Source organism: Urocitellus parryii, chromosome 8 (genome assembly GCF_045843805.1).
Source record: "Urocitellus parryii isolate mUroPar1 chromosome 8, mUroPar1.hap1, whole genome shotgun sequence".
NCBI lineage: Eukaryota > Metazoa > Chordata > Mammalia > Rodentia > Sciuridae > Urocitellus > Urocitellus parryii.
The window spans coordinates 63,748,161-63,762,527 of record NC_135538.1 but is presented as its reverse complement, the minus strand read 5'-3'; the positions used below and the strand labels follow the sequence as shown (position 1 = coordinate 63,762,527).

Here is a 14,367-nt window from a genome sequence, read left to right as displayed (position 1 = left end):
GTATAAAGGAAAACAAATATGTATCTCTAAACACCCGCCTCCTCTAACAAAACAAAAACAAAAACATACCACCAAAAAACAAAAACAAACAAAAAAAAAAACAAAAAACAGAGCAGAGGTCAGCCAGGTAATTTGAAAAATAAGCCTATTAAAACAGAAGGTGTAAACACACACACACACACACACACACACAAAACACATCAATCACAAGACAGGAAGTCACATTATAGTAAAAAGTCCATGGATGTACCAGAACAAACCCACATAGTACTCATACACAGAAAACATTTCCAGAAAAGGCTTCTTTAATTTAGTTTAACCAAAATTTCTTCAAACTAGATTATAGTTTGGCAAAGCTCCAAGGATGCTATTACATAGTTACTAATTAATCTTTATTTCCTTATTTATATATTTTATACTTATATAAGGTATATAAGAAAAAAATCCCAGAAAGCATTTTTTAACAGATCATTATATAATTAATTAAAAGTAGGAGATGGATTAGTTCAAAGTAGTTTTAGATGATAAGCAATAGACAGGGTGAATCACAAAATATATGTATTGTCATTTTCCAGTCTCTGCATCTCATCTTGTCCCATCTGTCCTAGGCGAGATAAAAGTTTTCTATAGGCTTCCCTGTTTAAGAAAAAAGAAAAGAAATAAAATATACTTATTATCTTTTTCAGTATTTTTCCACTTGAATATTTACAAATTGAAACCTGTCTGTGGGTCTAACTATCCATCCATCCATTCATTCATCTAGCAGATTTATTAAAACACTTCTAAAAAAAAGGTACTTGTATATTTTGTGAGTAAACCTAGATGTTAGGATTAATTCAGTTTTTAAAAGTATCATTGATATACATATATATCAAGTATAGATTAAAAATGACACATCAAAGTTTACTAACCATCTGCAATGACATAATGCTACTAGGTAATGAAATATAATCATGAAATAACTTACAGATAGGAATGGTATGCTTATAACGGGAAGACTTGTTTTGCAAACTAAAAATGAAAATAAAAGTTTTATAACCATAAAACAGAATTGTATAACACTTTTAGTATACACCCTATTTTCTTCTTTATCATTTTAGAAATAACAAAGTTTGAAAATAAAATATTGTTGCTCCTATTAGATTCTCTAGTATTTCCCTGTATCTGAAATGTGTTTTAGATTTATTGTGCCTGGCAGTTATTTCATTAGACTAAATATCTGTGCTATTCAGAATTGTTAAAACCAACCCTCTCGTGTCCCTGCTTGCAAAGTAGTACAATAACAGAACACTTGTTCCAACAATGTACTATGTTAGGATGTTTCATGAAGTCTCTTCAGTTTTTTCATTTGCATGAGCTTGTTTAATGACATGACAATGAACATCATTTCTTTAAAGCTATGATTTAAAGTGACTCAATCTTTTCTCTCTGGAAAATAAGAGGTTAGCCACGTTACTGTGTAAGAGAAGAAAAGAGATGTTCTACCTTAGCACAGAAAAACTATTCCCTGACCCTCCTTTTAAAAAATTTCCATTTATTATACTGAAAGATGCAGTTCATTAGTTTGCTAAAGCTGCAATCAGTATAGTCATGTCTCCAAGAATGGTCTCTAATATGACATTATACAATTAAAATTTCTCAACTAAAACCTGGAACATGCATGTTTATTAGATTGTGCATGTGTACAGATACACAGGGACACAATTAAAAGCATTTGATTCTGTAAAAAACAGTAGGACATAAGAATCCTAGTGTGAGTACTGACTGATCTAAAGTAATCTCTTTAGGAAATATAAACATATTCCTACAGAATTATATTTCTCTAAATAGTCCAGCATATTTGGGTGGGTTATAAGTCTATAAAAATTTTTTTAAAAAGTCTTATCTATTTCTCCCCCCCCACCAAATCTGTTTTATCTAATTGGGTTACTTACCTTTATCATATGGCTATGCATGATAAAGTTGACTCAATAAATCTAGCGTCTCTTAAAGGATTATGAATTGGCACTATGGGTTTTATAAAATAAGATACCTGAGGCTCTGAAACCCACTTCACAAAGAGAAACACAAGTGTTTTGAGCAATAGTAGTTCTACTGAAATACACAGCTTTCTAATATGGTCTTTGAAAGGAAGTACACGAGATAGGATGTGTGGATTCTGCTAAGTTTGTTGATAAACCACAATATTTTTTAATCATACTTTACAAAACTGATAATAATCCCAATATTGAAATATTTTTCAACTGAAAAGAACACATCCCAAATTTTGGGGAATGAGAAAATAGCCATTTTGATAAAATGAAATACAGATTTTATAAACATTGTCCAAAAGAATGTAATTAAATGAGCAAATATACCTTTGTTCAATATTTTTGCCAAGGCCCCATTTCAATTCCGAATCCTTCAGAGATTGAGTGAGGGTAGAAATCAAGGAGATGACAATCTGCTGCTTCAGTGTTGCTACTATCTCTAAAATGCTGTAAACTTGATGACTGTATCTTATACCAAAATCCTGGATAAACTGCCTGTGAAAGTAAAACACATCACTCAAAATTCTGGAGTTATTCTTTGAGTTGGTGCCTACATTGCAGTCAGCCATAGCCTAAGCACAAAAATGATCACTTCATGTAATATTATCATGAAAACTATATTTAACATGGAGACTACTATTAGTACTTTAAAATAAGGGACAGAAATGTCCTATTCCTGTGTCATCCAAGACCAGTGATGGTACTGGCGATGAGGGAGGAGCTGGAATCCTAGGAGGATGAATTAAGGGGAAAAAATCTAATTCCAGAGACTCTATGCTATACTTTCCGCATTAAAATGAGGGGAAGCAAGAAAGAGTGTGGAAGACACCAAAAGGGAGAAGAAAGTCAGATATCCTTTGTATCTCTGGATAAACAGTATGCTAACAGGGAAAGCAAAATATTAAAAACAGACCTTTATTTTCTTTAAACTGAACAGGAGACTTGATACCCACAGAAGCCTTTATGAATCAAACTATCTTTTAACCCTAAAATTTTCACATCCCCATCGACAAAATGAAAGCCATCTAATATAATAAATTGTCGATAACAAACATGGAATCTTTGATCACATAAAATAATTTTTCCCTCTCCTTGGACTCCACAATCTTCACATTCACAAATGGATCACAACTTAAATAAACTGAATAGTAGATATGTGCCAAAATATAATGAGAAAAAAAAACTGAGTCATCAAAGATCCAACATAGAACAAAGGATATGGACCCTAAATTATTTGTTACGGTGGTAGTAAGATAGAGATATTTATAATGAGGGTAAACTTATAAACCTTGATAAATAAATATTAAAAAAATACTGTCCTCACCGAAAGCATAAGACTCTAAAGGGGACAAGGCAGGAAAGAGGAAAAAAAAAAGTAATTCTCAAGTGGCATTGTTATTCTTATGAACAACAAACCTACTCCTATAAAGTCCATACCTCACAAATTAAACATAAGAGAGCCTTCTGAAACTAAAGGATCTAAAGCAAACCAGAAAACCAAGGACATATCCTTTTACACTGTACGCTGAGCAACATGCTTAAGCAAGCTCCGGAGCCCTGTGCACCTGCCATCATGACTCCTGTTTCTCACCTTTTCTTCTCAAATACGTGCAAGAATCTTTTAGGAAATTCACAAGTCATTTCAAGTCAGCTCCCTTATCTGTTTCCCTGGCATTTTTATTTTTCAATAAAACAACACAGTGTAACAAAACTACTGCCAAAAATACAATAATTGAAATACTATAAATAAGTAGTAACACATTATGTTTTGGATAATTAGTCATTTAAAAAACATGCTGGCTGTCAAATGGCTGGCAACAGTCTCCTTGCCAGTTGGCATATTTTCTAGTTACCTAAACACAGAAGTCAGCTGGGCGGCAGGTTCTCCTTCTGACCCCACTTGGCAGGCTTTTACCACGTACTGTAGGTTCTCGGTGGCCAGCCTTTTAACTAGGAGGAAAAATTATAGCATTACACACTGTGTCTGAATTGACCATCTGGATCCTCATTTTTAACACTCTTAATTTAGAAAAAGATGTGTTTTCTTGAAGTATCTACATGTTTTTTTACTAATTTTCACAATGAAATAGTTACGAATTTTGTTTTGTTCTAGAGTATACTAAAAATGTTTAAAAGTCTATTTTTGACTCTAAAAATTGAAAATAACACATGAAGATATGTTCTTCTCTTAGAAAGGTGTTCATATTCAAAAATACTACACCAACATAAGCCTGCACACACTGTTACACATTGACAAAAGAAAGCCCTTCAAATCAGCTGACTGATGATAGGCAGATTGATTGGTTTTTAATTTATAAACATATTCCTCCTATTCCCTCAGAAACACATAAAAAGCAAAATCAGATACCACCTACAATCTATCTTCAGTTAAAATTAGCCAAACATACATAAAAACTACTTATGTTATCTTCCTTTCAAAAGATAACAAAGTCTCAAATGAATATTTGTATTCTTTAAATATTTTAAGAAACACTTTAGAATTGCATGCTTGTATACAATAGTGCAAAAACATTCCTATAATTTGAATCTTAAATGTGTTCCCAAAGGCTCATGTTTAAGGTTTGGCTCCCCATCTGCGGTGCTATTGAGAGATGGCAGAACACTTTAAGGGATGGGGCTTAAGTGAGGAACTTGGGTCACTGTGGTGTACCCTTGAAGGAGATATTGGGACCCCAGCCCCTTCCTTTTCCTTTCTTTTCTTCCACTACTATGAAGTGAACAGTTTCCTTTGGCATGTGTGCCCACCATATAATACACTGCATCCCCACAGGCTCAAAGACAACCGAGCCAACCAATCATGGACTGAAACCTCCAAAATTGTGGTCCAAAATAAACCTTTCCTCTTTTTAAGTTGATAATCTCAGTTATTTTGTTACAGTAATGCAAAGCTGACTAATACAAATATCAAGAAAGAATACAGAAAACCCAACATGTTCTGAATGCTTCTAAATTTTTGTCATGTTTTAGGCATATTAAATATATGTATGGGGGGGTGTGAAACCCAGTGTTTTCTCTAAGAATAAGAAAAATTTTAGAAATTGTGACCTATTATAATAGGAATACAAAACATGATGAATATAAACTTAAATTAATTAATAATAAATAGGAGATAATGTTTTTTATGGTATGAAGCTAGTAAATAAAGAACACAACAGTTTACAATCCTAGCGGCTCAGGAGGTCTCAACAAGAAGCCTCAACAGAAGTATTGCGAGTTCAAAGCTAGCCTCAGCAAAAGCGAGGCACTAAGCAACTCAGTGAGACCCTGTCTCTAAATAAAATACAAAATAGGGATGGGGATGTGGCTCCAGTGGTTGAGTGTCCCTGAGCTTAATCCCCAGTAACCCTCCCTCCAAAAAAATTGTATACAATTCAAAGGTTTTAAGCATTTTCACAGTTTTGAACCATCATTACAGTCAATTTTAGAATATTTTCATTATCTCAAAAAGAAACTCTATAACTTTTTGTATCACCTGACTCCTCTTAATCAACTACTAATTTTCTTCTTCTCTCTATAGATTTAGCTATTCTGGGCACTCATATAATAAAATTGTGTTTTTGTTTGTTTTAAATACCAACTTCTTTTACTTAGAATCATGTTACAAGGTTCATCCAAGTTACAGTATATATCATTAGTTCTTCATTTCCTTTTGTAGGCCAACTAATACTACATTATATGGATATATAAAAATTTTAAATTATCCATTGGTTAAAGGACATTCTACATTTTATTATACTATATACTATTGCTATGAACATGAATGTTCTGATTTCTATACAGAAGTGTTTTTGTTTCATTTCTTTCTCTATTAGAAAAGTACCTATTCATAACTATTACTCATCTCATTTTTCAATTCAGTTGTCTTTTTATTATTGAGTTTTGGAGTACTTTATACATTCCAGATACAAATTCCTTATCAGATATCATTTGTAAATAATCCTCACAATCCTGGGTTGCCATTTCACTTTCTTCTTGTTATGCTTTGAAACATAATAGCTTTTAATTTTTATTATTAACTCCAGTTTATCTCCTTTTGCTTTTGTGGTTATACTTTTGTTGTCAGCTCTAAAAATCTGTTGTCAAATCCAAGGTCAGAAAGACTTACCCTTAACCTATGCTTACTTCCAAGAGTATAGTTTTAGCTTTAACATTTAGATTTCTGATTTATTTTGAGTAAATTAGACGTTCATATAGAACTCATTATTGTTATACTCACTCCAGTTTTTTTGGTTACCTTTCTACGTATTAATCTTACTGAACTTGTTTTGTAACAAAAATCATTTTTCCTTTCCTGATTTCAAATTTTTCTCCTCACTTGAACTTTTTGAATCTTTACTATAATGTGTCTGTCTATAGACGTCTTTGTGTTTTCCTTACCTAGAGTTAGCTAAACTTTTTGAATGTACATATTTTGGAAATCTTTAGCCATTATTTTTTCCCAATATTTTTTTCTGTTCCTTTCTGTCCTCTTGGTTCACCTATTATACATATGCTGGTGTACTTAAGGGTATCCCACAATTCTCAAAAGCGTTCATTTTTTTCAGTCTTCTTCTTTCTTCTTAGACTGTTTAATATATATTGATCTATCATCAAGTTTGCCGATTCTTTCTACTGCCAATTTCAATCCACTAGAGAGCCCTTTGGTAAACTTGCCAGTTCAGCTGCTATATCTTATCTCCAGAGTTCACATTTTTTCTTATAATTTCTCTTTATTCATATTCTATATGTGATGTGACATTGTCAATGTAATTTCCTTTATTTATTATGTTTTCTTTTAGTTATGTGACTATATTTAAAATAACTCCTATCACATCCAAGTCTGATCCTTTCTCTAGGAGTTTCTGTTGCTGGCTCCCCACCCAGTATATAAATTGTAATTTCTTTTCTTTACATGTCTTTTAATTTTTTTGGTAGAGTATTGGATATCTTTTCTTTTTTGGGTGAAGTCTACTCCACCAATGGTATAATTGAAATGCCAAGTTGCCGATGCTTTCCCCCAGTGCTGTAATTGGCAGGTTTCTCTCTCTCTCTCTCTCTTTTTTTATTATTAGTTGTTCAAAACATTACAAAGCTCTTGACATATCATATTTCATACATTTGATTCACATGGATTATGAACTCCCATTTTTACCCCGTATACATATTGCAGATTCACACCGGTTACACATCCACTTTTTTAGATATTACTATACTAGTGTCTGTTGTATTCTGCTGCCCTTCCTATCCTCTACTATCCCCCCTCCCCTCTTCTCCCCTCCCCTCCCATCTTCTCTCTCTACCCCATCTACTGTAATTCATTTTTCTCTCTCGTTTTTTTTCCCCTTTTCCCCTCACTTCCTCTTATATGTAATTTTGTATAACAATGAGAGTCTCCTTCCTTTACCATGCAATTTCCCTTCTCTCTCCCTTTCCCTCCCCCCTCCCTGTTTAATGGTGATCTTTTTCTCATGCTCTTCCTCCCTGCTCTGTTCTTAGTTGCTCTCCTTATATCAAAGATGACATTTGGCATATCTTTTAGGGATTGGCTAGCTTCACTTAGCATAATCTGCTCTGGTGCCATCCATTTCCCTGCAAATGCCATGATTTTGTCATTTTTTAGTGCTGAGTAGTACTCCATTGTGTATAAATGCCACTTTTTTTTTATCCATTCATCTATTGAAGGGCATCTAGGTTGGTTCCACAGTATAGCTATTGTGAATTGTGCTGCTATGAACATCGTTGTAGCAGTATCCCTATAGTACGCTCTTTTAAGGTCTTTAGGGAATAGTCTGAGAAGGGCATTAGCTAGGTCAAATGATGGTTCCGTTCCCAGCTTTCCAAGGAATCTCCATACTGCTTTCCAAATTGGCCGCATGAATTTGCAGTCCCACCAGCAATATACAAGTGTACCCTTTTCCCCACATCCTCGCCAGCACTTGTTGTTGTTTGACTTCATAATGCCTGCCAATATTACTGGAGTGAGATGGTATCTTAGGGTGGTTTTGATTTTCATTTCTCTGACTGCTAGAGATGGTGAGCATTTTTTCATGTACTTGTTGATTGATTGTATGTCCTCCTCTAAGAAGTGTCTGTTCAGGTCCTTGGCCCATTTGTTGATTGGGTTATTTGTTATCTTATTATTTAATTTTTTGAGTTCTTTGTATACTCTGGATATTAGGGGTCTATCTGAAGTGTGAGGAGTAAAAATTTGTTCCCAGGATGTAGGCTCCCTATTTACCTCTCTTATTGTTTCTCTTGCTGAGAAAAAACTTTTTAGTTTACAGGTTTCTCTTTAACTACCCTTTCTTTGATCACAGCCAGCTGCTTAAAGCTCCATTAATTAATTTCTGGACAATTGTTCTATTGTTTTAAATAATGCCCTGGGGGCATAAATTGCTTTACAGTCTGATCCAATCAAATTCAGGATCCTTTGACAGGATGCTTTATGGGGTCAGTGTCTGAAATTTATTCTGACCCAAGGGCTTTTTATTGGCTTTTTCTTTTACTGATTCACTCAACCTGGCTGGTCTATAAATTAGTGTTATATCTCAGATGAAAATTACCAATTTCCTTAATGTATCTCACCTCCATTTTCATTGTTTTTGAGAGTACTCAGTATGAATTTTTCCATATTCTGTTGCCAATGGAGACAATTATTTTACAAGAAATTCAAAACTCTGTTCTATGGCTTGTTTCTTGCTTGCTGCCACCCAGGCAAAAATCTCAGAGGTATATCTTTGGTGTTGAGTGTGAAGACAATGGTGCCTACTATTTTGTGCAACATTCATTTTAGGAGCTGAGAATCCAGGAAATAAAGGCAAATAGGCCTAAGACCTCTTGACTTGCTCTTCTTGTTATCAAACATCTGCCCCCAACCTTGATCAGGTCTTTCAGTGCTGCTGGACTCATTTATGGTCTGTCCCACTAATGGGGCTGAGCAGAGGACTGGAACCCCTACCTCTAGGCCATACTTACCTAGAAAAGAACTTCAGCATTAGGTAGCCAAAGCTACCTATTCATATCCTCATAAATGAGAAATATTTGTCCTCTCTCTCCTAGGATGATATCCCTCCTAATATGAGCTGGGGAGAGAGGGAACCATATTTTCTTGCATTAACTAGTCTAGAATAGAGTTACTGCCTTGATGTGCTTGGAAGGAACAGGAGGGAGTGGTCTTGGTTCAATACCGGAGACTCTGGCTATTCTTATCACCTTTTAGTTCTTTCTTTAAATAAATGTTTCTCTATTTGTTGTTTATTCTTAGTATCATTTCCAGAGAATTTAAATGCTGTCTTTAAATATTTTTCACCTGGTTTGCTGGTTAATTAGTTATGTTATTATGCTAACAGGTATGGGTTTTTGAGTAGACATGTTTTCAATACTTGTAGGCATATACCTCGGAGTGGAACTGCTGGTTCATATAATAACTTTAAATTTCTATGATTTTTCAGGCTTTCCTTTTAAACACTGAGACCATAGGTAAGTCAGAGAAAATTTTCTCTAAGCCAAACTTGCAAATCTGCTTCATATTTCTCTTCTGGCTTATAGAGAATACAATGCAGAGAATACTATATTCTAACTATATTGAACATGTGACGTATTTACTAGTTAGATGTGAGCTCTAACTAGCAGTCTCCTTAATGATAAAATGTTAGTATCATCAACAATGATTTTTTGGGGGACTATGACTGTGGCTCAGTGGTACAGAATTTGCCTAGAACACATGAGGCATTGGGTTTGATCCTCAGTACCACAGAAAAATAAATAAATAAATAAATATTTAAAAAGGTTTAAAAAAAGACATTTCTTAAAAAAAAAAAAATGATAGGTTGGTCAACACTTTATACAGTAGTACATCCCTTATCCTTGGATGTTACATTGTAAGACAACTGCCCCAACTGTGATGCCTGAAACTGTGGACAGTACTGAAAACTACATATATTATGTTTTTTCTTATACATACAGAGCTACAATAAAGTTTAGCTTATAAACTAGGCACAGTAAGAGATTAACAAGACAAAAAGAACTATATACTGTAATGAAAGTTACATGAATAGGGTTTCTCTCTCGCAAAACATCTTAATCTTTCAGCATTCTGTGGCTCTTTTTTTTTTTGGAATATCCAAATTGCTAGCATCACTACTCTAACACTTTGGGGGCCATTATTAAGTAAATAAGCATTGCTTGAACACACATTATGATGTCTATCTGATAACTGAGAAAACTACTAAATGACTAATAGGTGCGTAGCATATACAGCATGGATACACTGAACAAAGGAATGATTTATGAGATTGTATCATGCTTATTCAGAATGGTACAGAACTTAAAACACTCAAGAATTGCTTATTTCTGGAATTTTCCATCTAATCTTTTCAGACACTATTAAGAACAGGTAACTGAAAGAACATAAAGCCAAACTATAAACAAAGGGCAACTGCTGTACTACCTGCTCTATGTTAGCAACTTTGTATTATACAGTACAATAGGATAGAAATTCAAAGTACACATAAGTTTTTAATGAGGTCAAAATCTCTAAAGAGTCTGGGGGGCCATCACTGGATATTCTCTAGTGAGGAGAATGTTACCATGAATAACAGGATTATATATAAACATAGCACAACGTTTTACACAAACCCAGAGTTAGGAGCATTTAAAATACTGAAATAAATATGGATTTTTAAAAATAGGCATACGTTTTTGAGATAAAACAGAACATTTCAAAGACTTGTTTGAGCTTTCCACTACCACTTTGGGCACTGCCCTCAGATTCTTCAGGGTATGCACTATACTCATTTATCTTAGCAGTTGAAAGTACTTAGGCGAAAACATTTGAGATTCCCTGCCTTGAACAATCAAATTATAATGGTAAATACACACAAACGACCCTATTTACATTAAAAATTCCTTCAGGATTGAAGTATGACTCCTATTTTACATATTCCCAATAATCTTATTAAAGTGTTGACACTAAGGATTAAATAAGGGATATTTTAAGGCTGATGAGACTGAAAACAAAAAAACTAGAATCAAAGGATTCTCATAAGTTTCCCCCTAAATCAGCACAGATATTCTTGCAGAAACTGGGATAGAAGAAAGTACACTGGCCTCTGACCACTTGGTATTTGACAAATTGCATTTAGCATTGGAGCTAGACTAAATAAATAGTCTTTTAGATATTAACATAGGAAGTAGCCCTTAAATAAACTCTTTCCTTCAAGGGAAAAACAAAACTAAAACAGAAACCGAAATATGTCAATTTTTAACCATTTTATCCCTAACCTCAACTATTAGTTGGTATTCACTCTTATCCAGGATATAGGAACATACAGAAAATAGCCACACAACCTTTTGTAACCACTCATTTAACTGACGGGAAAGAGTACTTTCCTAACTTGTAAACGGAAAACAATGAGAAACACAAGTATATTCACAAACTAACCTTGGGGTTCATTGACCAACACCAAACATTGTAAGATGCCAGGAAGTAGCAGTTCAATATCACAAATATCTACGTCAGTTTCTTTGAAGAGTTGGAGAATAAAGACCAAAATGGATGCTAAGCGAGGAGGGGGTGCTGACCCTTTAAATGCAAAGCAGGATTTCCTGAAAAGAAGCAAAATTTTATTTTTTCTTTTCTTTAAAATTTTCAATAGAGCCAAAAAAAAATTACTATATACTGTAATGATACTGACAAATTTACTGTAATGATACTGACAAACGATACTGACAAATCCCCAAGTGGATAAGGCAAAGTTTAAAAAAGCATGTATATTTTACCATGCGATCTTTAAATATCAGCTATTAGAAGCAATGACTGCACATCCTTTCAGTATGCTATGATGGTCAAAACATAATACAGGGATGTATCATGAACTAAATTTAAAGCATCTGGCTTTAAAATGAATTTAACCAAACCTAACTGTTATTTTGTTGTTTTTTTCTTTTCTAGTAAGTATGATCTCCTCTCTCAGCTCCTCAAGGCTTCAACATTTTCTCTAATGTCAAATTTGCATAAATAAATTGCTCCTCACATTTATTTATTTAGGAATTTGAGAAGGTTCATATCTTTCTAAATAAATAAAAGTCCTGTTCTAGCAATCTGCTTCTTGCTCCAGCTTTACATCTTTCCTTTCTCCAGCAGGTAAAAGAATAAGAGAACTAGTTTAGAATTTTGTATCATCTGTCAAGGCAAGATAAATTTTAGCATTTTAGCTCAGCAGCGATTATTAAGAATTTAATCTGACTCATCTTTGTATGCCCACTTCTTAGAATAGGTCCTTGGTCATAGCAGGTGTTCAGGGTACATTAAAGTGAATAAATGAAAGTGAGAATAGTCACTTTCTAAAAAAAAAGTCTAGAAAATCTGAAAATTTGTGAAATACTGCTAAATCTAAACTAGATATCAATATATGTTTGAAAACTAATGATAATTTACATAATGAGACACAGAAATCACTAAGGATTATAAACTCCTTCAGGAAAGGAACAATGTATAGTAATTGTTTCTCTTCCTCATGGCTTTTAACAAATACTGCATATTAGATTCATTCATTCTTTGAGGGTGGGTTTTGTCCATCTGTTCACTGCTGATTTACTAATGTCTAGAACAGACAATAATTGAGCACCTGGGATGTGCCAGGTACAAGTCTAAGAACAGGGATATAGATAAGTTTCTGAAAGCAAGGGAATCATCATCTAATGGAGAAGTTAGATAAGACAAAAAAAGTTAAGTATGACTGTGTTAAAGGTGCTTTAGCTAAGATCAGTACAGAATTCTCAGGAAGTCAGGGGAAGAAGCTCAGATGGGAGACTGCTGGAGTAGAGCAGTACAGAAGGCAGGAAATCACAGGGGGCCATCTTTGTATCTTTCCTGAGTATTAAACAAAAACCAAAACCCTTGGGGCTGGGATGTGGCTCAAGGGGTAGCGCACTCGCCTGGCATGCATGCAGCCTGGGTTCGATCCTCAGCACCACACACAAACAAATGTTGTGTCTGGCGTAAACTAAAAAATAAGTATTAAAATTCTCTCTCTCTCTCTCTCTCTTTAAAACAAACAAACAAAAAAAACCAAACCAAAACAAAACAAAACAACAACAACAACAAAAAAAAAAACCAAAACCCTGAACCAAAACCCAGGAATTGTTACATCTTGGGGGTCTTCAACTAGAAACCATGAGAAAAAACACTTCCACTGGATACAAGTAAATAAGAAAGTCCATTAATGCAACTAGGATCCTCAATAATGGGGCTTAAAACAGTTCTAAAGATTTAATTTCACTTTAGTGAAACTTTAGTTTATATTAAAATGAGTTGTGCAATGTCTCAAATACAGTGGTAGATTACTACAATCTTGCTGGAAATTCAGAAACAAGTTAGGCAAAACTATTATGAATTTGCAGATTTAGTCATGCAGTGCACACTACTTTAAGAAAGTAAAGAACATCATACAACATTGAGATCTCAGTTGTAGGTTTCATAGATGATAGGCAGGATTTAGTCCAGAAGAATAGCATTTTAATGAAGAAAATGGCATGAAGAATGCTATGATGCGGGTAAGTATAAAGCATTTTGCAGCGGCAATAACTAAGCTCATAAATGTGATAATTATTTTTGTTTTTGCAGTACAAGTTGAACCCAGAAATGCTTTATCACTGAGCTACATCCTCAGCCCTTCATTTTATTTTGAGACAGGTTTTTGCTAAGTTGCTGAAGCTGGCCTAGTAATATGTTTGGAAAGGTGAAGTGACAGATTATGGAGAATTAGAATATGGAATTAGAATATGGAATTTATTTCACAGGTCAAAGGGAGCCAAGGAAGGTTTGGGGACAAAGAAGTGTCCAAATGCATCAGTATTTTAGGAGAAAAAAGTAATCCAGGTTCATTTTTTATGCTGAACTAGAAGAAAAAGACTAGAGAAAGTAGTTGGGAGACTTTGGTATAGACTAGGGGCAATGTGATAAGTCAAGTAAAAATGAAGGAAGGAAGCAATCATTTGCCAAAGGAGAGAGAACAAAGAAGACAAAGCTTCCAAACCCAAGTAATAAGATACTAGGAACACAAAAAGAAGATGAGATTTTAGGTATGGAATCCTGTAATGAGAGGTGATGGATATTGTCAGGTCATTAAAAAACACAGAACACTTTTACTAGGAAAGAAAATATGTATCACCATAGCATCTTAAATGTTAAAAACTAATTTCATGTAAAGCTAAATATTACATGAAGACAAAAGATAATTTCTATTACTGAATTTTCCAGTATTGCAGTTAAAGGATATAAAGTTTAGTAGAAAACCTAAGAAGTTTCACTCATTAATCTATTTAATAATAAAAT

At 34.0% G+C, this 14,367-nt stretch overlaps 1 protein-coding gene across 1 annotated transcript in view; it reads right to left on the bottom strand.

The window, feature by feature from the left end:
* Positions 1–487: 487 nt before the first annotated feature.
* Mms22l (MMS22 like, DNA repair protein) overlaps positions 488–14,367 on the bottom strand; it is a 124,058-nt gene continuing 110,178 nt past the window's right edge. The window contains exons 21-24 of the mRNA XM_026392764.2: positions 11,473–11,636; positions 3,884–3,980; positions 2,358–2,525; positions 488–636 (exon numbers count right to left, since the gene is read on the bottom strand). Of these exons, the coding sequence (XP_026248549.2) occupies positions 546–636; positions 2,358–2,525; positions 3,884–3,980; positions 11,473–11,636 (520 nt within the window). The 3' untranslated portion in view covers positions 488–545. The remainder of the gene's footprint in view (positions 637–2,357; positions 2,526–3,883; positions 3,981–11,472; positions 11,637–14,367) is intronic.